Consider the following 22,719-nt stretch of genomic DNA (forward strand, 5'->3'; position numbering starts at 1 on the left):
TAACATGTTAACAAATTTTGTATTTTGTTACAATTTTTGTTAACTCGCTAACATATTTTGTAAAATGTTGGTGGTCAAATTATTGATGAGTTATAATGTAGTTATATCATAAACCTAGTAAAAGTTGATGTTATTTTAATGTTAACAAATTGTGTACCATGTTAGCGAGACTATAGTTGATGTTATTTTATAGTTAACAAATTTGTATCATGTTATTAAATTTGTTAACTCGCTAACATATTTTGTAACATGTTAACAAATTTTGTATCTTGTTATAAAATTCGCTAACTCTCTAATATATTTTGTAACATTTTTAATGGTCAAATTATTGATCAGTTATAATGTAGTTCATCATAAATCCAGAAAAAATATTTATCAGATTTTTTTATTTTTCATTAAGTATATATCATAGTTTTATGCTGAGAAAATGATTTACACATAAATTTTTAGGTGAAAAGAAAATTTAAAAAGAAAAATAATGTAAAAATAAAGAAATGAAATGTGAAGAAAAAGAAAAGAGAATTGTCAGAATCTCTGGAAATTAAGTCCACGAGTGTTGACAGAAGAAACCATGGAATCGTGTGGTTGGGATGAATTATAAGACTTATGGTCTATGACCAATGAGAGAAAACTAAGAGAATTGTCAGACTTTCACTGCATTGCAGATGCCAGATAACATTTCAGCTTGGGGTTATTTTCGTCATAAACGAAGACGGATTGTGTGAGTTGACTCACAAACGTCAATCCATGTGTACAACGCCAATTTAAGTCTTTAATATGGGTATTTGGCAAATTGTCCATTTAGGATAATATTAAAAGAAGGCACTCGCAAAACAAAGTGAAATGGTTGGGTCCACTTTCATATGAACAAAACTAAGCACTTTTTTTTGCGGCCAACCCTTTCACATTTGAATGGATATTTCTGTTTAATTCAGGTTAGATTTGTTTGACTAAATCAGGTTTTATTTTGATTTGGTTCGGTTCAATTCATACATAGATTTGGTTCGGTATAGTTAATTTCAAATGCATTGCATGTCTCTCATATTTTACATGTGCTAAATATAATATATTGTTGTAAATAAGAAGAATAGAAGAGAGGAGAAGAGATGAATTGATGTCTTATTCCATGAATAATGAACTCCTTATATAGGATACAATAGCTTGGAGACAAAACTTAACTTGGAGTGGGGAACAAGTATATCTAGGACTTTCCATATGGACATCACTACAATATTTATAACACTTCCCCTCGATGTCCAATATGTCGAAATGCTTTCAAAACGCCGTAGATGCTGCCTCGTTAAAAACTTTACCATGAAAACCCAATGGGAAAAACTATGGTTAAGGGAAAAAGAGTGCAGCGCGTAATAACTTCCCCTAATGTGTACATTCGTCAAGATCTCTGAGATGATGCAATCTGATCAGGTGAACTAACTTCTTGAAAGTAGCAGCGGATAGCGCCTTGTGTATAAATCAGCTAAATATCCACTTCAACAAACTTGTACGACACGAAGATCGCCGTTCGTCTGCAATGCATGAGTCTTCCTATAATTTGATTTGTTTCTTCAATTCTCTTGATCTCAAAGACTGCAGTACAATGATAGACTTTTAACTTTGAAATTATAATAATCCCCTTGAGTGTCTATCATTTGTGTGTTCTTTGTTGCCTCGTTAAAACTTTAACATGGAAAAACCCAGTGGGATAAAAACCATGATAAGGAAAAAGAGTACAATCATACACATTTTCATATTTCTTCCTTTAAAAGCAATATCTTCAGGATATGCATTCCAATCAAATAAATTTCCTTTGAAACTGAGAATATCATAATAAACTCTTTCTATTAGAGTATTCAAGATCTATAGACTTCTGGTCCACAATTCTCATTTGATATAGACAATAATTTATTGGTCTATTTAGACTTCAAGCCAAACATCTTACATACAATCATTCGCCTCGTACATACGAGTTGTTTATTCATAACTATAAAAGTTACTATTATGACTTTCTTTCTTGTCATATGAAATTACATCTTTCAGTTATGAAAGAGATTAATAACACTCTTAAGTATGATACTTCAGGACCAAACATATATGAGCATAATAAAATCCTTTAAGAATCTTTATGGAAAAACATTTCACCTTTTAGATCTCTAGTTTGGAATACATATGGTATTGTCAAGAGTTTTCTTCCAAATGTACATTTTTCTATAACTCTTCAGGAGTTTTGATTGTATTCAAATCAATGATTCTATTGATCTATAATCTCTTGATAAATACAAAGATGTATCGATTAGCTTCAAATATCTTATATATCCCATAACACATATTTCGATCGAATACATAGAGTTCCCAAGAACATGATTCTGATATCATCAATCTTTTTTAGATTCTATCTTTCAGGGATTATCATTTTCCAGTGGGTCATATAATTCAAGCTCTTCCTTCATTGTTAGACTAATAAGGAAATTGAAGTAGTTGCATCTACCACCACATGAGACTATGTCTCTTCACAATCAACTACATATTGATCTTTCTTTGGTGCAACGACTCATTTCTATCCCACTTGTTTTACACCTTCTAGCGTATGGACTACTGGTCCAAATACCTCTCTCTTTCGTAAGAGTTTCTATATTTGTCTATTACTTCTTTCTGATTTGGCCAATCAATTCTGTGTGTACACTTTTGAATAGACTTTCTTTATGATCCTCTTTCTCATTTATCATATCAACTGCTACTTTGCATGCATAAATATCTACGACGTTGATTTGTATATCGGTTCCCTTTTATTTCATACATGACATAACTTATTGAGATCTCTTTTCATTGTCTCAGGTACCTGAATTTTCTTTCAGTCATGTTAATGTCTCTTCTAGAGATCATTCAAAACTCTTATTCCTCTTGACCATTATTAATTTGTGATCCTTTTCATTTATGAGGATTTTTATCTTTGGAACCAATATTTCTACTACGCTTCAGGCGTAATTGGCAGTTTGATATTGTTCTTCTGGAACATCAATTCTTATTTAGAGCATTTATAGCTGGTATATGTGACTTGGTCACACTATATTAGGGTCATTAGTTGCTTCTGGCAACTTATTTACTAAGCTATAGAATTATCTTTTGGACTTCTGATTTATTTTCTCTTTAGTCCGAGGATCAAGGATAATTTCTTTTAACTTATTTTCTTTTCCAGCAGTTTATTTTCTTCCCCTTATGTTGGAAATACTAATTAACTTGTAGCATTCATATAGAGCTTTACTTATATCCTTTAGGGATGGCTCTAGATTCTTAAGTATCAATGGAGATTCATATCCAACATATAATTCCAACCTCATTTGGGATCCCATCATAAAGCTCTGTGGTGGAGCAACCAGAATGTATATTGCACATTCAAAATTCTTAGATGGAAAATGGTTGGTTTCTGATCCAATACCAATAACATGGAGAACTTGTGATTTCTTGTTGGCTTGATGCGAATTAGTGTTGCTCAAAGTGTTTAACACTTATCCCAGTGAATTTGCTATGATCGTCATAGACTTAAGATGTGAATTCACCAATACTATAAAGATGCATAGTGGGTGATCAGTTCACCAACATCTCCTTTATTCATGCCAATAACATCATTTGGCTGGTGAAAACCGTATTTTCATTTTATCTTATGAGCAAGACCGTTTTGTGAAAACATTCACAAGAATCTTCTGATTCTTCAATAAATATTCACATAAATCTTTATGTATCTTTTCGCATCATTATTGAACCAAAATGGTCTAACTGGTTCATGCCAAGTATTTTGTAAACTTCTGGTTTACAATATATTTATCTCCATTACATTAATCTTTGTGTAGTACAATCTATAAGAGGATGTAGATACTTTCTCTACAATGCTTTTACTGCCTTGAGAAATATTTATGGGAGTAAATTTAGCATTTCCTTTGTTTAGTATCTCAAAATAACTTGTCTCAAAATTAGATAGATTCACTTCGAGTGGAAACATAATCTTCTAGATGTTTCACTTATTATAATATGTGAGATTCTCTAACTCTTCCCCTCGAGATGATAACACTACATGTTTATTTATCTCGATTGAATCTCATATTAGAATCAACAAGATGCCTTACATGGGCCATGTATTCTTTCTTAGATCCTTCTTACTTTTGAGACTTATAAGAATATAATATATTAAGGATTTAAATTGCATTTTTATGTGCAATAATATTATATACTCTTCTGGAGCATCATATATCCTCTTCTTGAACATTCTATAAGATTTATACTATCTTATATTGTACTCACAATAATTTTCTTTCATCTACAGATGATTAAATCATATCTCTTCTTTATTACCACATTTATTTTCTCAACTTCAGGTGAGAGTTTGAGTTCTAAAAAAAAACTTTTTGGTCTTGACCTTACATCAATAGCTCATTGTTTTTCTGAGTCTCAAATAAACAATATACAAGTATAAACTTTTTTTTTTTAATCTTATTTCTCAATCATGTGTTTTCTGGACAACATTACTTGTGTGAAAAATGTATTCTCATTTTTCCATCATTAAAATTTTCTTCAAGAAAATTTTGTTTTAAACTTAGCATCCAACATAGTTGAGCTTTATTTACAGACTTCAGGTCTTGTAATCTTTAGATGCAAAATATACAATGAGCTTTAGGTAATCACCTAAATATGATCATACCTTTCTTTAGATTGTTTTCCAAAACTTATAAATTTTTTAAAGTCAAACCTTAAACTTACATTTCTCATATATATAATGGTAATAAAATATAATCATAAAATTCTTTGTATAAAATATATATTATCTTAACCATCTTAATATATCAAGAAACTAGATGCTGATAATTTTATTTTACGAGCCAATCAATTCTCCAAACAATAACTAGATGCATATACCAATTTCATGTACCTTACGTATTGATATAAATCATAACATATAAATTGTACTTATCTCAGTAAGAAGAACTATGGTCGGAGATCTCACATGGTTTGGTTAGAATTCTCGTACAAAAGCTTATCTCTTATAAATGAAAAATAACCCTGAAATATTTCAGGTTCTGCTCATGTAAACATGGCCGTTAGTGTGGTTAGTAGAGATTAACATTCAATGACAAAACATAAGTCTTATGCCATCAAACCAATATTACAGGTAACAAAGCAATCACTTTGTTATAACTTGTAACTATGACACAAGAAAGCTCCATAATTAATATATGCTTTAAATATAATATGAGAACGAATCTATATGAACTTAATCCACAATAAGCATCAAACAAACCATAACTTGTCTATGATAATAAAATATGAAAGACACTTAGCTTATTAAACGGAGATGATGTCGGTTAGACCTTAAGGTAGGTCTAAGATTTCACGCCTCAACTATAAAAAACCTCGCTTGGTTGATAGTAACACTAGGAATCCTCAACATCTGAATCAAAGAAGTCACGCTCTTTCTATGAAAGAAAAGTACAAATTATTTCAACGCCTTTAAAGCAATGATCTAGATAGAAAGTAACTCATATTATCATGGCTTAGCATATTTCAAGAATACTAATACATAGAGAAAGAGTCAAAGACTGATTGACGGATTGAACCAAAATAGCTACAAATAAAAACAAAACAGGTCAACATCAAATCATTGGAGCATATTTCAATGATGCTATATTATATAAAAAGAATTTAAATCCTGAATAAAATCATAAGCTAGCGGATTTTGATGATATAGTAATAATATCTAGTGATGTTCATAATTATGATATGAGAATAAATATAATACAAACATCATCACGGCTACCTATAGAAGATAAATAAGACATATAAATGTTACTTATCTCGAAGGTATTAGAAGCCAGAGAGATCGTCAAGATGTAGACAATATTGATAAATAATTTTGGATAGGGTTTAGACGGCTAGAGTTTTATATCACATAAGTAATAATATACGTATCTAAGTATAAGATGAAAAAGATAGAGACAGTCATAGTAGGAGATCAAAGAACATAGAAATTTGATCGGATCCAAAACATCATCGACTGAGGTTTTTTTTTTCTTAGACGGCTAGGTTTATGTTTTGCTCAATGATAGAGTTTCGTGCTGATAACGTGTTGTAAATAAGAAGAATAGAAGAGAGGAGAAGAGATGAATTGATGTCTTATTCCATGAATAATGAACTCCTTATATAGGATACAATAGCTTGGAGACAAAACTTAACTTGGAGTGGGGAACAAGTATATCTAGGACTTTCCATATGGACATCACTACAATATTTATAACATATATATTATTAAAAATATCAAAGGAGTCTGGTTGGTAAATTAGTGTTTAAATAGTAAGCGGTACATCAAAATCTGCGTTTTTAAGATCATAACCAGTAATCCAAAGCTAGATTTACAATATTGATTAGAAAAGAGTGTGCGAACTAGGAATTATTATTTTGTTGTTGATAAGACTATAAACTAGGAATTTAAATGTTAATTATACTAACGAGTACAGTATATGATGATATATGCGATCCGACTCGATTCATACCGTTCTAGTAGTATATTTATAACCACCACTGAGCAATAATTTAAATAATTTTGTTTGATAACTAACTATTCTAATATCTTCTATCAAATACAAATATTTTGAGGATTAGATTTATTGACGTAAATGACTGCATGTAGTGGAAAATATAGAAATTTAACTTGTAGATCATACAAACTAGATTTTTAAAAAAAAACTAGATAAAAAATTAATATCAATTTAACCGGACTAGTTTATTATATGATTGTGAAACCTATAAATTTGTTGTTATTATAAAAAAAACTTTCTTAACAGATAGAATTATATGTGGTTGTAAAGTATTTTCATGCACCAGCATTGCTAATTTGCTGGATGCACACTTCATTGGCATTGCCAACCCACTAATGATAATTTCACATGGCCTTTTATTTCTAATAAGAATTATTTTTGTAAAGTTTCTGAATAATAAAAAACGTATAGATATTCATTTACTATTTTTTATATTATCTATTTTACTTGCTGAATTTTAGACTCATTGTTAAAAAGGCTTTACCAATTGTTATTATATAGTAGTGGGTAGAATATGCAGTTGTACTGTCTCTTGCTTCTTCTTCTTCCTTTAGATAGTCGCTGTTTTCTACTGGAACGCCGGATGTAAACTTTTCCGATTTACCCTTTTTGGGGTTTTATTAATATATTATGTTAAAAAAAAAAAAAAAAAAAATATGCAGTTGACATAATGTTGATGAAGCTAAAACATAAACAACTCACGTGATTAATTGTTCAATTTAAGATACTCTAAAGAGATGAATCTTTTTAAATTCGTTGAGAGAGCGTTGATCCTGCAGTTCAATTTCTCTGGGTTTTATTAAATGATCAAGACATTTTTTTTTGCTACGAGCTGACTAATCAAGACATGCTCTTAATTACAAAGCCAGCAAAGATATAACATCACTAGGTAACACTAGAATTTTTTGACTCTAGCTAGGGAAGAACTTTGACTCTTTATTAGAAATAAAAAACAAGGTATCACTAATCTAATTAGGATAATGAATTTTTTGTTTTGGGTGTAAATGTTAATGAAGTTTATATTTATCGCGTTAAACTATACAAGAAGCTCATATATCTGTATTGTTAATAAGGTGTGAAAGGACGAATAGGACGGAAAGAGTAAACACATATATACATGCTACAATAACGTTGTGGTGGCTACGTGTATGCTAAAAACGACATTAGTTATTACTGAAGGCCAACAACGATTATTCATAATATAATGATGATGAAGAGAGCAGTAGAATATAATATATAGCTATAGAACTCAACCACATATAAGTTTATAACTTAACTTTGCTCAAAATCTAGGCTCTGAAAGAAAACAAAAGCTGGAACCAAAGGTGTGATCAGACTCAAAAATATTAGTTACATTTATGCAACGTTTTATTGCCTTGCCAAACATTAGAGGAGCCACTAATAAACACAAGTTGCTAGGAATTGATTTTTAATTTTCAAAGTTAGTGTAGACATAGGAGTGAGTCAGATATCCATGAAGAACAATATGATAATATGTAGAAATTAGGTCTGATTCATTATACTTGATTATATAAATGTCATTATGCAATGTGGGAGACACCAAAAATACACACAAACGGCACTACGTACTTAGTGTCAGTGATAAGTGAATCTGAAATTATTAGTGTTCGATATGTGATAAAACCCTTAGGTAATGAATGAATGTGGATCAGAGTAATTTTCAAACTTTCTTATTAATTAGTCATTTTAAAAACTTTCTGCGACTCTAATTCATTGATGATCAATAAAATATGTTCTTATTATCTGATGCCCCATATGCTTTCTAAACTGATAGAGTTTGTGAATGAACGATCAATCAAATAAATAGTGATGAAAATGTATATTGATAAAAAATGTACTATTTTTTATATGAAACGTCTTAAAAGTTAAAACAAACATTTCACTCTTATGTCTTCCAGTGATAGTTTTTACTCCGTCATTTATATCTTAAATATCGGTGTTCTACCATATGATTATATACTTCAAAGCCGGCATATATAAAAGAATTATTTATAATTAATTACACTACAACATGCATCAAAACAACAAAAAATCATAAATGTACTAGATGGGATTGATAGGTGAGGTTTGGGGCCCAACAACTGAACTCTAGGACATCTTATCCTATGTGCAACCAACGCGGTTGGGTTTAGTGAAATGCCTATAAATACGGACACATTCTCAAGCTACTCCTCACACAACAAATTAGTCATAAGAAAGAGTGAAACATGGCTACTCACAAAAATATTTTCTTTCTATGTTTCTTAATAGGTTTAGGGTTATGTTCTGCAAGACGAGCACTTCTCTCCTCCTATGAACCCGAGGATGAAGTCGCTAGCTTTGGCGGGAATGTTGGTTATGGTATTGGAGTTGATTCTGGTGTTGGTGGTGGCGCTGGAGAAGGAGGTGGTGCTGGTTACGGTGGAGCTGAAGGCATTGGTGGAGGCGGAGGCGGTGGACATGGTGGTGGTGCTGGCGGAGGCGGCGGTGGTGGTCCTGGAGGAGGATCTGGTTATGGAGGTGGAAGCGGTGAAGGTGGCGGAGCTGGATACGGAGGTGGAGGAGCTGGTGGACATGGCGGAGGTGGAGGAAGCGGAGGAGGTGGTGGTGGAGGAGCTGGCGGTGCACATGGTGGTGGATACGGTGGTGGAGAAGGCGCTGGTGCTGGAGGAGGATATGGAGGTGGCGGTGCAGGTGGACATGGAGGTGGTGGAGGCGGTGGAAATGGAGGCGGTGGTGGAGGTGGCGGTGCACATGGTGGTGGATACGGTGGTGGAGAAGGCGCTGGTGCTGGAGGAGGATATGGAGGTGGCGGTGCAGGTGGACATGGAGGTGGTGGAGGCGGTGGAAAAGGTGGTGGTGGAGGAGGAGGTTCTGGCGCCGGTGGAGCTCACGGTGGTGGTTACGGTGCCGGAGGTGGAGCTGGAGAGGGATACGGTGGTGGTGGAGGAGAAGGCGGACATGGTGGTGGAGGAGGAGGTGGTGGTGGAGCTGGAGGTGGCGGAGGAGGTGGTGGAGGTTATGCAGCTGCTGGATCTGGACACGGTGGCGGTGCTGGTAGCGGAGAAGGTGGTGGTGGCTATTTACCGTAAAATTATATCTATGTGGAGCGTAAGGGCCACTGAGTCAGGTGTCATGTATAACTCGCAAGAGACTATGTATTTTCAACATATATGCATGTGGTAATAAGTACGCAAATCCTCTGTACAATAAGGCCTAAAACGGCTATTGTTGAAGTTTTTAATTGTACCAAAGTTGTATGCTGCTTCGTGTCGCGTGTGTCAAGTTTATATGAACGAAGATGAAAATATCATAACTGTTCTTATTTCCACTTACCAATATATATATGAAGGTATCAAGCAGACGTGCATGGTGATGACTTACAATGTATTATGTGTTTGTCATGTAAGAAAGGTAGGGCCATTGACTGAAGAAAATGGTTTGGCAAGCATAAAGTCTAGCTAGTAGAAGGAAAATAATGGGTTAAATTTATGCAAACCGAATATAATGGAAGGTTTGGATTTGAGAAGCTTAAAGGAGATTTATACGGTAAGCTGCATAAAGCTTATATGGGGAATCTTCTATCCAGTTCATCTATATATGCGAGTGACGGAGTGAGATGGCCGCGAAAATATTTGATTCGTAAAAGAATAATTTATGACAAAGGGAGACAAAGCAAACAAATTCATTTATACAGAGAAAGATTATAAAGATGAGATCATTAGCAAAATCTTTTCATAAGATTTGACTTTCAAAGCGGAAAAATATATTATCCCGACATAACTTGTGGTCTAATTTGAAGAGATTTTCTGATATGTGCGGAGAGAAATGTCATATAGACATGACAATTTCAAATTATGCCGTGGAAGAGGAATGAATTCAAAGATTTTGGAAAACGAAGATATTGTATAGGTAAGCTGAATAGTTTGGATTTTGGAAGATGTCACGAGGAACCAAAAAACTACAACTCGAGAGAAAACGGGTCTGATATAGCGCATATATTGAGAAGTAAACATGGAATCAGATTCGTCAAGTGCATGTTCATCCACCATGGACAAAGAGTGTTTGGTTCCCAAATGCAATGACAAAAAATACTCTTTCTCATGTGTATAGTTTGCACAATCAGTTTTTTTTTAGATATATCCAATCGGTTGATCTGGTTAACTAATAACACATTTAGTATTACAATGTGGATTTATCTCCAAATGGCCACCACACTATATATAACCCGAGTTTTGATAGAGGATCAGATTCAATAATGGAACCAAAACCAAAGTATATAGTGTGTACCTTTGGATGTGTTTTCTCGAGTGAAGTATGGAAAATCTGATTAGAAAAAAAACCATGGGAGTAAATTACTCAACGGATTAGAACAATATTACTTCTTTCATATTGTAAACTACTCAAGTCACAAGGGTACAATCTAATTTTTTTGTATCATTCAGTATCTTTTTTGAAGTGACAACAACATATAAAATTCGAAAGGTAAGGAATATATGAAAACATGGAAAAAATATTATAAACGCCAACGACTAATAAAATTTATTGGTAAGACCATGAACAATCGCTTGAGAACGCCATTCGAACGCACGGGAACAAAATATTTGAAGAGAATGTAGCATTTTGGATTAGCACCGTATCAAACTAATAGACCAATTCTCATTTTCTCCCAAATTCTAAACATAAGTACTTAATAGAAACATGTTTTTTTCTTCATTTAATCGTTCCTGGTTATCCACTTTTGTGTAACTACGTATGTTTTTTGGATGGTTCTATAACATTTTCAAAATAATTTATTAAATAGACGTAAGATGTTTTTAACAAAATCTAGCATATTTTTTTATAAAAAGCCATGGTAGAGATTTCGGAAGAAAATACCGTCATTTGTAAGAAAATAATATATTAGCATATTTTAATTTTAAAACAAATTTCAAGTACAGATAAAAAAAAATATCTAATACATTTGATCGATTGTGGCCTTGTAGGGGAAAATACATTCAATGGACTAGAATAAGGCCCAACTGTTTTCAGAAATCTCGGGTCGACACATGACTGAGAAAGAATCAGATCCGACCCGATAAGGACTCTAAGAGTAATAAGCGTCTCGCGACTCTCTCACTCGGTTCCTGACGTGTCGCTGCTCTCTCTGAGAAAATGACGGCGAGACCTGAAGGAAGTCCCCCGGAGGTTACACTAGAAACCTCCATGGGTCCGTTCACCGTCGAGGTTTCTCTTTCACTCTCTCTCTCTCTCTTAATTGCATTCCTCTTTTAGGTTTCTCACTGTTATTCGCACGATCTTAAGATCTAGATTTAGGGTTTCTAGGGTTTTACAGTGATTTGATTTTTTGAAGTTACATATCAGATGTATTACAAACACTCCCCGAGAACGTGCCGTAACTTCGTGGAGCTATCACGGAGAGGTTACTACGACAACGTTCTGTTCCACAGAATTATTAAGGTCTGTTTCTTGATTCCGATCTGAGTTTCTTTTTTTCTTTGTGCTGAGATCACTTTGATGATGGAAGTTTGTTGTTTTTTTTTGTTTCAGGATTTCATCGTGCAAGGTGGTGATCCTACTGGAACTGGAAGAGGTGGCCAATCCATTTACGGGTATATTATATATTCTCTCTTTGAGCAAATGCCTGGTTGATTCCATGGATGTGTTTAAACTAGCTTCATTCTTGTTATCGAGGCTTGAAACTACTTTCTAGGTTTAAAGATATTTGTATGTCTTTATATATTGGTTTAAGCTTATTTTCATATGGGTCTCTTTTTTTTGCCTTTGTTCTTGTGATAGTTCAAAGTTTGAGGACGAGATAAAGCCAGAGTTGAAGCACACGGGAGCTGGGATCTTGTCAATGGCAAACGCTGGTCCTAACACAAACGGGAGCCAGTTCTTCATCACTTTAGCTCCAGCACCTTCATTGGATGGTAAACAGATCCATCTCTGGAAACTGACACTTTGCTTTGATGTTTTTTGAGTATCGTATGAAGAGAATTGTCACTTAATTGTTTTCTTCTGTTGACATCACTTTAGGAAAGCACACGATATTTGGCAGAGTCTGCCGTGGTATGGAGGTGATCAAGAGGCTCGGTAGTGTCCAAACCGATAACACCGACAGGCCAATCCATGAAGTGAAGATTCTGAGGACCAAAGTGATTGATTAGAAGCAACATTAGTAAACGATGTTGACATGAAGAATTGTAACCTATTCTATACTGATCCTTGCTACTACTATGGGGACTGGTTTTTGTCAGGTTTTGACTCTTCCTGACCAAAAAAAATGTTTCACGGTTGATTTTAATCAGTTCACTATCTATGTTTCTGTAATACGGATCGTTTCTATCAAAAACCATCTATCCTAATTTCTCTATACATTATGGGATTGATTTCATTATACATTTGCACAAATAAATGACCATTGATTATACAACGTGCTCTTCAGAACGAAAGGCCATCTCTAGCAAATGCTTTGCCGGTGGAGGAAGATGAAACTCTTCTTTTTCAGATGCAATATCGAGTGTTAGAGAAGTCAAAGCTGGAATAGCTCAGTTGGTTAGAGCGTGTGGCTGTTAACCACAAGGTCGGAGGTTCGACCCCTCCTTCTAGCGTGTAATAAGTTTTGAATGACTGATTATTTTTCTTATGTAAATTTGTTGGTTTAACATTGGGCCAATGTAACTCTCCCTCTCTAGGTGAACTGTTCTGTTTGCGATTGATATCTCTATTTCAATAATTTCTGGCTAACAAAAACAACCAAAACGACAGTTTGGCCGAGTGGTCTAAGGCGCCAGATTTAGGCTCTGGTCCGAAAGGGCGTGGGTTCAAATCCCACAGCTGTCAGTCATTTTAATATTTTTAAATTCACGAAACGACGTCGTTACCCCTAGTCAACGACAAACGAATGTTAAGTACAACACTCAGCCCAAGAAGTTAAGATTCAGCCCAAAACGTATATCAAAACCCAAACCCTAAACGAAAGGGCTCACTCAGAAACCCTAATTATAAAAATCAATTTCTTTTTCATCCTTGCATCCTCTTCTTCCTCTACCCAAGCCGGAAACTACACAAGGAAGAAGTGACCTTTGCTGTGATCGATCATAACAATGGTAAGCTTCGTCTTTGTAAAACTTTTCCCACTTCTCTTATTATCTCAAATTTGATCATACATCTTAAGGTCTTCGCTGTCTGGTCTTTGATGTTTTATTATGTTTATAGTCAAGCTCAATCTGAGATAAGTTAATTGATCGAATAAGAGTAAATTAAAGCTGAGTGTTATTGTTGAGTGTAGTCGAGGAGAAAGACGAGAGAGCCAAAGGAGGAGACAGTGACACTTGGACCAGCTGTTCGTGATGGAGAGCAAGTCTTCGGTGTTGTCCACATCTTCGCTTCCTTCAACGACACTTTCATTGTCTGTTATTTTCTTTTCTCACAACTCTTAGAATACAATAAGATAAATTCCATTTTCATTTATGGTATATGGGAAGCTTACATTGTGTCTTTGATACATTTTGCAGCACGTTACTGATCTGTCTGGACGTGAAACCCTTGTTCGTATCACTGGTAAGCATCTATTCGTTGGTTTCTAGTGTATTGAGATTGTTGTTGTTACTGCTTCTGATGTCGTGCTCTTTAGTTAGTCGGTCTGACATGGAGTGTTATTTACTCTCTCTCAGCTTCTCTAGAGTTTTAATTTATGGACGTGAATGTACTTTTTATTGCTTGGTTAGGTGGGATGAAGGTGAAAGCTGACAGGGATGAGTCCTCACCTTACGCAGCTATGCTTGCTGCACAAGATGTTGCTCAGCGATGCAAGGAGCTTGGAATCACCGCTATGCACGTGAAGCTCCGTGCCACTGGTGGAAACAAGACCAAGACTCCTGGTCCCGGTGCTCAGTCCGCTCTTAGAGCTCTTGCCCGATCCGGCATGAAAATTGGCCGCATTGGTAAAAGCTCGCATTACTGTAGTCTACTCTCAACCGAGACTTGCTTTAATGAGCATTTCTAAGCAATTGTTTTTGTTATTGTTGTTGTTGCAGAGGATGTTACTCCGATCCCAACGGACAGTACCCGCAGAAAGGGTGGTAGAAGAGGAAGGAGGCTCTGAACAATTGTGTTTCATTTTGTCAGAACAATGTTTGTTGAGTTTAGCTCGTGTTTTGCCATTTAAGCTCATTTGTTTCATTTTGTCAGAACAATGTTTCTTTTGAACTAGGTTCCAAGTTGAATGTTTTTTTGTTAAATTTGAACAACATTTATCTACTACTAGTATTGACCCCATGCCATGCATGGGACTATTTTTTTCTTAAAAAATAAAACCATTATTTTTTTTTTGGACAAAGTAAAACCATTATTTTTAAAGTCAAATTTCTTCATAAAAAATGAATCATATATAACTAAAATTTCATGTATAATTTTACTTTGATTTATCAAGGATATGTGTATACATATTCACACATAATTAATTAACCATAAACATATAAAGATAAATTAGATTTGGTTTAGAATATTTACATTGATCTTAGTTAACTTGTTGAACATAAACATTACTTTGAAGTTTTTTTCTGTTTTACTTCTTGATGTCTTGGTCTTTCAATACTTTTATAATTTTTAATCTGCAATTTATGCTTCTTTAACTTGTTACTCTAGTAATTCATTCATTATCTCCATCTAAATACAAACATTAAACATGATTTTACAAATCCAATACAAACAATAAACATGATTTTACAAATCCAATGCAAACAGTAAACGTGGATGGACACATTTTGTACTCGTATTCTTTTGCTGTTTTTTTTTTTGAAACTTTCTTTTGCTGTTTTTCCTATAGGGTTTTATAGTTTTCATTCTTCTGTAAATGTTAATTTTTTGATAAACACTAAATTTTTTAAAAAGATAAACTTAGTGGATGTGTATTTACCTTTTATCCAAAGCTTTTCTCGTGATTCCACCACATTTGCTTTCTATTTTTCTTTTTCTTGTTCAAGTCTCTTTGTTCTGATAGAATCTCCAAATCCCTTCGTTCACAAACTTTTTAATGATGAAGCTATCTAATGCTTCGATAAAAAAAAGGAAACATGGATTGATGACATCTTGCTGACGGTGGTGCGGTCCAGGGCAGTTGGTTACCATTCAAAGCAACGAAGTGGAAAGAAGTTGATCTTTACAGGTTTCTTAGCTTCACTAATTATGTTTTGTTTGCAAATGGATGTCTCAATGTCCAAAATTTAGTGGGCTCACAGGGCCCATAAAAACCCTAGAAATGGAGTATAAATAGTTTCTTCTTTGCAAAACCTAAACTTTTCTTCTGATACTTGCGGCTGAAAAGAAGAAGATGCAGATATTCGTGAAAACGCTGACGGGCAAGACCATCACCCTCGAGGTGGAGAGCAGTGACACCATCGACAATGTCAAGGCCAAGATCCAGGACAAAGAAGGTAAACAACCCAACTCCTGTCTTTTTTTTTAAAGTTGTGATCTCTTCTTATCTAATCGTTTTTGCTCTGTTTCAGGAATCCCACCGGATCAGCAGAGGTTGATCTTCGCCGGAAAACAGCTTGAGGATGGTCGCACCTTGGCTGACTACAACATCCAGAAAGGTTCAAAAACGATTCTTTCAATATCTCTCTGTCTCTCTCTCGAAAATGAAATGATTGTTTGTTAATTGAGTGCTCTGTTTTTGGAACAGAGTCGACTCTGCATCTTGTTCTGAGGTTAAGGGGAGGTATCATCGAGCCTTCTTTGATGGCTTTGGCTCGCAAGTACAATCAAGACAAAATGATTTGCCGCAAGTAAGCTTTATCACTCCAATCTCTTTTCTGAAAGTGATGAACGTAGTTTAGTATTAGAGTAATGTTTGAGTTTCTATGTCATCGCATTGTCTTCGTGTTACTTGTTGCTCGTAAAGTATGTTGATCATTTTGTCGAACCATGAATTGTAGCTTGAGTATCTTTTAACACAAGTCTCTTCTTGGGGATAAGAATGTTTTCTTATAAGTAATATGTTTGATTTTTTAGGTGTTATGCTCGTCTGCACCCAAGGGCTGTCAACTGCAGGAAGAAGAAGTGTGGACACAGCAACCAGGTTTTGGTTCTTCCCCTTTTCATTTTTTTACATTATGAGTATAATTATTGTGTGCTGAGTTGATTGATTTGTGATCTGTGATTCTTTTTGCAGTTGAGGCCGAAGAAGAAGATCAAGTGATCTGTTTTCTTCACAACAAACTTATTTATCTATGTTTTTTTTTTCCTTGAAAGACATCTCAAGTGTTTTGACACAAACTTTGTTTCAGTGAATTTTAATCATAAAAGATTGTTGTTTAGTAAATCTTTTTATCTTTGGCTTTTTTTTCTTTTTACAAATTCCATCCTTCTATAGTCTTATCCAGTTTGCTAATAGTTGTGTTAGTTCTTATATCAATTTTATTTCCATGTAGTTTTAGTTAAGCTACCATGAGCAAAAGCTTTAAATACAAACTACTAAACATATTGTTTGTTAGGATTTATGATTTGCATTCCAATATCACCGCCCCACATACACATACTTAAGAGAACAATGAGAATAGAACCGGTCCCCAAACAAAACTGGATCCAATTTCTTCCAAAAGAAAAATAGATGACAAACCACTGCAACAAGATTATCACCAAATCTCTGAGATCTTAAGACTGTTGTAAGAAATTCCACTACTGAAATAATAATGAGAAAGCATACATTGAGAAGTTGAATCCCACAAGAGATTTGTTTTCACGACTTAAAACTTAAAAAAAAATGAAGTATAAGATCCTGCAAGATCTTCATTGATTTGATCGCATACTTTCACAATGTGCACAAAGATAATATAGTTATACAGACACATACACTACTTTCAAAAAACCAAATTGAGCATAAAACGGAACAGAGGTGGTTCCCTAGTTGACTTGTGAGAGAGGCGACCGTGTTAGCTGTTGCGGTTTTGTCTCTTTCGCCGCAAAGGATTCATAAGAGTTGTTTTCGCGGAACGCTTCAACCAATGACTCCACTGGCTTTGCTCGAAGTGATTCAATAGTGGCTTTGGTTGGGACCTCCGGTTCACTCTTAGACGGAGTTGTCCCTGTGGGTTCATACTCCTGTGCGGTTCACCAAATGAGAGTTTGTGAATAAGAAGAATCTTCTAAAAGTGAAGACAAATAAGGGTTTAGAGAAACAACTTACCATGTATCTTTGTTGAAAAGTTTCTTGAGCTTTATCCTCAATGCATCTGGCTTTGCAGCAATGATCCTGTTGGAAACTTTGAAGAGCTTTTTCATGTGTCTTGACATTGTCCAATATTTGTGATACAGACGCTTTCTCATCCTCCGACATGCCTGAAAGATCACAAGGATATCGTTTTAGACTCTTGTCTTTTTAACCATAGGAACCATTCATGGGGACGAAAGAGAACTCACGATCAATGTGCTGGATTATCTCATCGCTGTTCGTGGTTACATCTTTCTCAGCCGCAGTCCTTGCAGAATCTACTTCGGTGTCGTGCTGCTCGTTATCATCACAAGCAGACTTAACAAGTGACGAGACATCTGCAACTTGCTTACTGTTCATCTCCTTTAAAGATTCGTGAGTCGTCTTGCAGTGTTTAAAAGCTGATTCCGCATGACTCACACTGACGGATAGAAGGATTGAAAAAATTGTTAAAATACAGTAACTGAAAGATTTGTAACTCAAAAGGAATTGCGAAAACCATAGCAATGATCTTACGATTGCTGAAGCAGTAACTCCATTCGACAATGTTTTGCAGCCGAGAAATCAGCACCTTCTTTGGCGTCATTCTCAGCTTGCATAGAAAACGTCTCCCATTTTCTTTTTGCGTCTTTAGCCAGATTATTTACGGCTGAGACGTGTTCATCCAAGAAAGTTTTGTTGGAAGAGACGGCGTGTTTGAAGTTATGGAGTCTTGAATCCACCTGCCAGGAAACAAATATAATACAGTTTTTAAGTATAACGAAGTGGAAGACAAAGAGACAAATGGAATAAGAAGCAACGAACCAGTTCGTGTTGGCGACGAACGTGACTTGAGACTAGGCTAGTTAGATCCGCTATAAGTTTCTCTGTATCAGATTTGGACTGAGCCTGCACAACACATGACAGTTATAGATGAGCTCAAGCAAACATGTTTAGCACGAAACTTGAATAGATGTAGTAATATAACAACCTCGTAAGTATTCTGGAAATCGATGATGCTGTTTATTTGGCTATCATTTGCCTCTGCCGCACGATTCTCAGCATTTTTAGACTCTTGCATAAGCTTCTGAAAGAAGGTACTTGTGTATTCAGACATCTCCTGCGTTTGCTCCATCGTTGTGTGGAACTTCTGCGTATTAGGAAAACAATCCAGCTTACAGCTTTTGTAATTTCCAAGGCCAAAGTTTTAAGCTAACAAAATGTTGTTGTATCTCAGAGCACTAACCTGTCTCAGTTCCCTCGCAAAGAGAGCCATTTCTCCTTGGTGGGACGTAAGAGCATTCTGAAGTTCATCAAATAATGAAGATGTTGTCTCGCTTCCTGAAGAAAGAAACTGAAATCCACAAGACAACTACATTTAGAACAAACCAATAGTCACTCGAAGAAAAGGAGAGAAATTAGCAAAGGCATACCTCATCAATGGAACATGCACTTGAAGTCGTCAATGCTGAAACTTCCTCTAGACAAGCATTCGAGTTTGCCTTGTGCAAGCGGACTACATTCTGCACTGCCTCCAAGTGAGAACTATACAACTCCCTAGAAGCTCGAACCTTCTTTTTCATTTCGAGAATGGCCTGGGAAAACAAATTTGCAAATAATGTTACAAAGGTAGATAATTAATACAAGATTGTTAGAAAACCAAAGAATAACACAGTTGTACCTTGTTGTGTGCCTCTAAACGAGATTGGGACAGTTTGTTAACACCCTGAAGGTGTGCGTTTTGCTTGGATAGACATGAAGCAACCATATTGAACAGATTCGAAATTTGTTCTGAAAGTTCTGCTTGAAAAGTGTCGACCACGTTTCTGTTATCCGCACTGAGCTTGTCCCCTCTTCCTGCACAGCACCAAATCGATCATATACTAATAATATTGCTGATGAAAAGACAGCCACAGTAGCTAAACTTAAAACACATACCAATCTTTTGGTGTAATGAAGCATTTTCTTTAGTAGCTTTCTCCAAGTTGGATTGTAAAGTACAAGCTTGTTGAACCAATATATTTTCTGGCAATATGCGGAAGAATGTTAGGAAAAAAATTTCAAGCACTTCATTAGAGTAATGATTTAGAAAATACCAGATTTTTTCTGCTCTAAAATGATGAAGTCTTTCTCCTTCATGGCATATTGAGATTTCTTCAATTCCTCGTTTTTGGAAGCAAGCATTTTGCTCGTTTGGTTCAAGTTTTTCTAGATATCACAATCGAAGTGTCAGAGCATCCGGAGATATTTATAAGCAGATATGCCCATCAAAAAGGAAGAACTAATACCTCGGTGTTATCAAGTCTGTTAGTCAGATCAGAGCACTCCCGCACTTGACCAGTGTACTTGTCTTGCAATTCCTCAAGTTTCTGGTCAGAAAAACATGAAAACAATCAACTTTCAAATGTCATTCCGTAAGCAGCAACTATGGTTTGGTCTATTAAGTAATAAGAAACAAACCTTTTGATAATTCTCTATCTGACCACCCATCTGCTCAATCTGTTCAGCCATTGCCTACAAAAAGAGCAAAAAGAATTATATTAGTAGACGAGTACGGAGGTGATGAGGTAAGCATTTCCTTTTGTGTCAAATGAACATTGTGTTCCTTCATTCTATGAGAAGTTTGGGGAACAATTGAACTCAGAAAATCAATACCTTTCTTTCACTCTCCTCTTGATAGTATCTCTCTTTTGGCATATAAACACCATTTTTCTCACGGGAAGCATAGACCTCTATAAAGATAAACAAAGAAAAACATGAGTAATAGACAAGCAGAGGAGCCAGAGCAGAAGACTTTGTGGCGAATAAGAGAGAATGTGTCTTACCCGCCTTTAGTCGTTCTATTTCACCATAAAGGTCCTTTATCAAAGTAGATTTCATCATTTTCTGGTTAACCTGTCAAAGAGAAATATACAAGAGTACGAACATGAGTTATGGTTTTTCAGTAGCTGGCCTAGTGGAAACAAGAAAATAAAATTGATGAATGAAAAACTTATAACAAAGACAATACCTCTGGTTTGTTCCTAATATGCTTTGCCCTGTGTGCATAATCTAGAGTACTTAAGGTTTCCTCGAGACAGTGAACAGCAGGTGAAACTGTCGCTATGATACATGTCTTCGTTCTCCCACCAAGAGAATCACGTAGTAAGCGGGTGAGCTTGCTATCCCTAAAATTCAATGCAAGATAATTAATTATAGGATTTAGCGTAGCTTGAAACACTGCTACATGATCAGTAACATAAAGAAAACCCCCAGAAAACGAGTTTAAACCTGTAAGGAATGTGTCCAAGATGTTCAACCAAAGCACTGATAACTCTCCCTAATGTAAGAAGACTTTTGTTTATTTCACCAGCTTCTCGAGCGCGGCCCTAGATAGAGAAAGGCTTTTCAGTTCTGATATATTAGCAGCCAGGAATCTAGAAACTGAAAGGAGAACGTTCCAACTCAATCGAACAGTAAGATGTTACTTACATCCCTAGCACCGGAACGTGATATATTTTCTGATCCTGCCAAGTCTACCAAGTTGAGCTTGCCACACTTGATTAACTCTTCACCTTCTGGAGTAGCTTCTTTGATATGTATCGTTATTGAGAAGAGAGAATGTGACCGACTGAAAGCAAGAATTCCGTTATGTAGGAGAGACCTTGACATCAAAACTACAACGAACACAAACATCAAAGACCTTACCTTGATTGTTTATTCAAGAATGTTTCTGCAGTTCGCCGTTTAGAGGAACCTCTCTCGAGCAAAGTGAAGATTTCACTGGCACTCGTCACGATTTCCTCTTCCAACCCTCTAACAAGAACACCACCTTTGCCATCCTCCATGAGAGGTAAGGGTTTCTTTTGTTTATCCTCGGAAACAACTCTAGATATATCTTCAGGGGCAAGTAAATCGGTAATCTCTTCATTGTAGAGTTCCAAAAACGTGACTTTAACACTGTACTCAGCTTGCTGGCCCTCAAGAGTATCGAAGATTTGCTTCACAGCTCTAGGGATAACACCTGCTTCTGCTGGAAGCCCTCCACTAGGCCCGCCCTGTGCCAATTAAAATGGATTTAAACAGCTAAGATTAGGAAAATATTACCAGCAAAACCTATAAAGCAAACACATACCTTGGACCTTCTACATTCTCCTTCCATTGTATATGTCTTCCCTGTACCAGTCTGACCATACGCAAAAATAGTACAATTAAAACCTTCAAGCACTTCATTCACGATGGGAACAACAGCCTGGTCATACAAATCCTTCTGCTGTGCCGATGGTCCAAACACCTGCGCTCAACACATAAAACACACACACATTCAGCATGTGGATAGATTACTCACTAAAGTCCACCAACCTTCACATAACTAACGTAGTTCTACTTCACAAAAGCAAACAGGCTGAACAAATGAACATCACACACAGTAAGTTGTGAGATGATCCAAGCATACACTTTTGACTTAGCTACACACACTCAAACAAACTTCACTTGCTTGGCTTTGGTACCTTATCGAAAGTGAAAACCCTATCAATATGCTTCCCGGCGATGTTCTGAGAGACAGCAACTTCTCTCTGCAAATCATTACAAGTGAGAACCTGAGGAGCATTATTCCTCAGCTCATCCTCGCTAAACGGCCTGTCAAATCAATCAAAAGTGCGATTAGGCCCAAAAATCCTAACCCTGAAATCAATTCCGAGAAATTGAATACCTGCACCGGAGAAGAACTTGAACGTTAACGCCTTTCTCTTTGTCGTGACGGCCGGACATTTTTACGCGGCGGGCGGACGGTGAATCCAGAGAGACTGATTTTAAATCTGGTACGAATCCGGGAAGATCTCTCTTTTCTTTGCTTCTGTCTCTTCCTCTTCTCGCCGGCGACGGGATCTTAGTAGAGAGAGAGTGTGTGTGTGTGTGTGTGTGTGTTAGTGGTGGATTTGAGATTTGAATTATTTGAAG

At 35.8% G+C, this 22,719-nt stretch overlaps 5 protein-coding genes and 2 non-coding genes across 7 annotated transcripts; 6 read left to right on the forward strand and 1 right to left on the reverse strand.

Moving 5' to 3' along the window:
• Positions 1 to 8,756: 8,756 nt before the first annotated feature.
• LOC108805977 (glycine-rich protein DOT1) lies at positions 8,757 to 9,906 on the forward strand. The gene has a single exon (XM_056987567.1). It carries the CDS (start codon positions 8,810 to 8,812, stop codon positions 9,671 to 9,673), a length of 864 nt encoding a protein of 287 aa, XP_056843547.1. The 5' UTR covers positions 8,757 to 8,809; the 3' UTR covers positions 9,674 to 9,906.
• A 1,741-nt stretch (positions 9,907 to 11,647) lies between these two features.
• LOC108807233 (peptidyl-prolyl cis-trans isomerase CYP18-2) lies at positions 11,648 to 12,964 on the forward strand. Its single transcript, XM_018579492.2, has 5 exons — positions 11,648 to 11,807; positions 11,946 to 12,041; positions 12,132 to 12,193; positions 12,381 to 12,514; positions 12,621 to 12,964. The coding sequence occupies exons 1-5, from the start codon at positions 11,736 to 11,738 to the stop codon at positions 12,749 to 12,751; spliced, it is 495 nt and encodes a 164-aa protein (XP_018434994.1). The 5' UTR covers positions 11,648 to 11,735; the 3' UTR covers positions 12,752 to 12,964.
• Positions 12,965 to 13,121: 157 nt separating this feature from the next.
• On the forward strand, positions 13,122 to 13,195 carry TRNAN-GUU (transfer RNA asparagine (anticodon GUU)). Its single transcript has one exon. It is a non-coding gene; the product is annotated as a tRNA-Asn (tRNA).
• Positions 13,196 to 13,347: 152 nt separating this feature from the next.
• Positions 13,348 to 13,427, forward strand: TRNAL-UAG (transfer RNA leucine (anticodon UAG)). Its single transcript has one exon. It is a non-coding gene; the product is annotated as a tRNA-Leu (tRNA).
• Positions 13,428 to 13,556: 129 nt separating this feature from the next.
• Positions 13,557 to 14,849, forward strand: LOC108807264 (40S ribosomal protein S14-2). The gene is made up of 5 exons (XM_018579529.2): positions 13,557 to 13,693; positions 13,876 to 13,995; positions 14,102 to 14,147; positions 14,315 to 14,530; positions 14,624 to 14,849. The coding sequence occupies exons 1-5, from the start codon at positions 13,691 to 13,693 to the stop codon at positions 14,689 to 14,691; spliced, it is 453 nt and encodes a 150-aa protein (XP_018435031.1). The 5' UTR covers positions 13,557 to 13,690; the 3' UTR covers positions 14,692 to 14,849.
• A 1,015-nt stretch (positions 14,850 to 15,864) lies between these two features.
• On the forward strand, positions 15,865 to 16,911 carry LOC108813369 (ubiquitin-60S ribosomal protein L40). The gene is made up of 5 exons (XM_018585907.2): positions 15,865 to 16,021; positions 16,097 to 16,183; positions 16,273 to 16,375; positions 16,602 to 16,668; positions 16,762 to 16,911. Exons 1-5 carry the CDS (start codon positions 15,919 to 15,921, stop codon positions 16,786 to 16,788), a joined length of 387 nt encoding a protein of 128 aa, XP_018441409.1. The 5' UTR covers positions 15,865 to 15,918; the 3' UTR covers positions 16,789 to 16,911.
• Positions 16,912 to 17,250: 339 nt separating this feature from the next.
• On the reverse strand, positions 17,251 to 22,705 carry LOC108813368 (kinesin-like protein KIN-5C). Its single transcript, XM_018585905.2, has 22 exons — positions 22,472 to 22,705; positions 22,269 to 22,398; positions 21,893 to 22,051; positions 21,466 to 21,815; positions 21,250 to 21,388; positions 21,049 to 21,146; positions 20,789 to 20,945; positions 20,604 to 20,673; positions 20,434 to 20,510; positions 20,239 to 20,292; positions 20,067 to 20,147; positions 19,875 to 19,986; positions 19,717 to 19,803; positions 19,460 to 19,635; positions 19,212 to 19,373; positions 19,025 to 19,132; positions 18,770 to 18,928; positions 18,604 to 18,687; positions 18,316 to 18,521; positions 18,009 to 18,220; positions 17,776 to 17,927; positions 17,251 to 17,690 (listed from the first exon to the last, which is right to left on the reverse strand). Exons 1-22 carry the CDS (start codon positions 22,528 to 22,530, stop codon positions 17,493 to 17,495), a joined length of 3,030 nt encoding a protein of 1,009 aa, XP_018441407.1. The 5' UTR covers positions 22,531 to 22,705; the 3' UTR covers positions 17,251 to 17,492.
• Between the last annotated feature and the right edge of the window lie 14 nt (positions 22,706 to 22,719).

Source organism: Raphanus sativus, chromosome 6 (assembly GCF_000801105.2).
Source record: "Raphanus sativus cultivar WK10039 chromosome 6, ASM80110v3, whole genome shotgun sequence".
Taxonomy (NCBI): domain Eukaryota; kingdom Viridiplantae; phylum Streptophyta; class Magnoliopsida; order Brassicales; family Brassicaceae; genus Raphanus; species Raphanus sativus.

What these genes read in the sequence shown, in the direction of transcription:
- LOC108805977 (XM_056987567.1), top strand. Translation starts at nt 8,810, where the DNA reads ATGGCTACTCACAAAAATATTTTCTTTCTATGTTTCTTAATAGGTTTA.
- LOC108807233 (XM_018579492.2), top strand. Translation starts at nt 11,736, where the DNA reads ATGACGGCGAGACCTGAAGGAAGTCCCCCGGAGGTTACACTAGAAACC. An exon ending in TGTTCCACAGAATTATTAAG is followed by an intron (nt 12,042 to 12,131) that starts GTCTGTTTCTTG and finishes TTTTTGTTTCAG; the next exon opens with GATTTCATCGTGCAAGGTGG. An exon ending in TCCAGCACCTTCATTGGATG is followed by an intron (nt 12,515 to 12,620) that starts GTAAACAGATCC and finishes ACATCACTTTAG; the next exon opens with GAAAGCACACGATATTTGGC.
- LOC108807264 (XM_018579529.2), top strand. An exon ending in CCTTCAACGACACTTTCATT is followed by an intron (nt 13,996 to 14,101) that starts GTCTGTTATTTT and finishes TACATTTTGCAG; the next exon opens with CACGTTACTGATCTGTCTGG. An exon ending in CATGAAAATTGGCCGCATTG is followed by an intron (nt 14,531 to 14,623) that starts GTAAAAGCTCGC and finishes TTGTTGTTGCAG; the next exon opens with AGGATGTTACTCCGATCCCA.
- LOC108813369 (XM_018585907.2), top strand. Translation starts at nt 15,919, where the DNA reads ATGCAGATATTCGTGAAAACGCTGACGGGCAAGACCATCACCCTCGAG. An exon ending in TGACTACAACATCCAGAAAG is followed by an intron (nt 16,184 to 16,272) that starts GTTCAAAAACGA and finishes TTTTTGGAACAG; the next exon opens with AGTCGACTCTGCATCTTGTT. An exon ending in GACAAAATGATTTGCCGCAA is followed by an intron (nt 16,376 to 16,601) that starts GTAAGCTTTATC and finishes TTGATTTTTTAG; the next exon opens with GTGTTATGCTCGTCTGCACC.
- LOC108813368 (XM_018585905.2), bottom strand. Translation starts at nt 22,530, where the DNA reads ATGTCCGGCCGTCACGACAAAGAGAAAGGCGTTAACGTTCAAGTTCTT. An exon ending in TTCTTGAATAAACAATCAAG is followed by an intron (nt 21,389 to 21,465) that starts GTAAGGTCTTTG and finishes TCTTGCTTTCAG; the next exon opens with TCGGTCACATTCTCTCTTCT. An exon ending in AAGAGGAGAGTGAAAGAAAG is followed by an intron (nt 20,293 to 20,433) that starts GTATTGATTTTC and finishes CTCTTTTTGTAG; the next exon opens with GCAATGGCTGAACAGATTGA.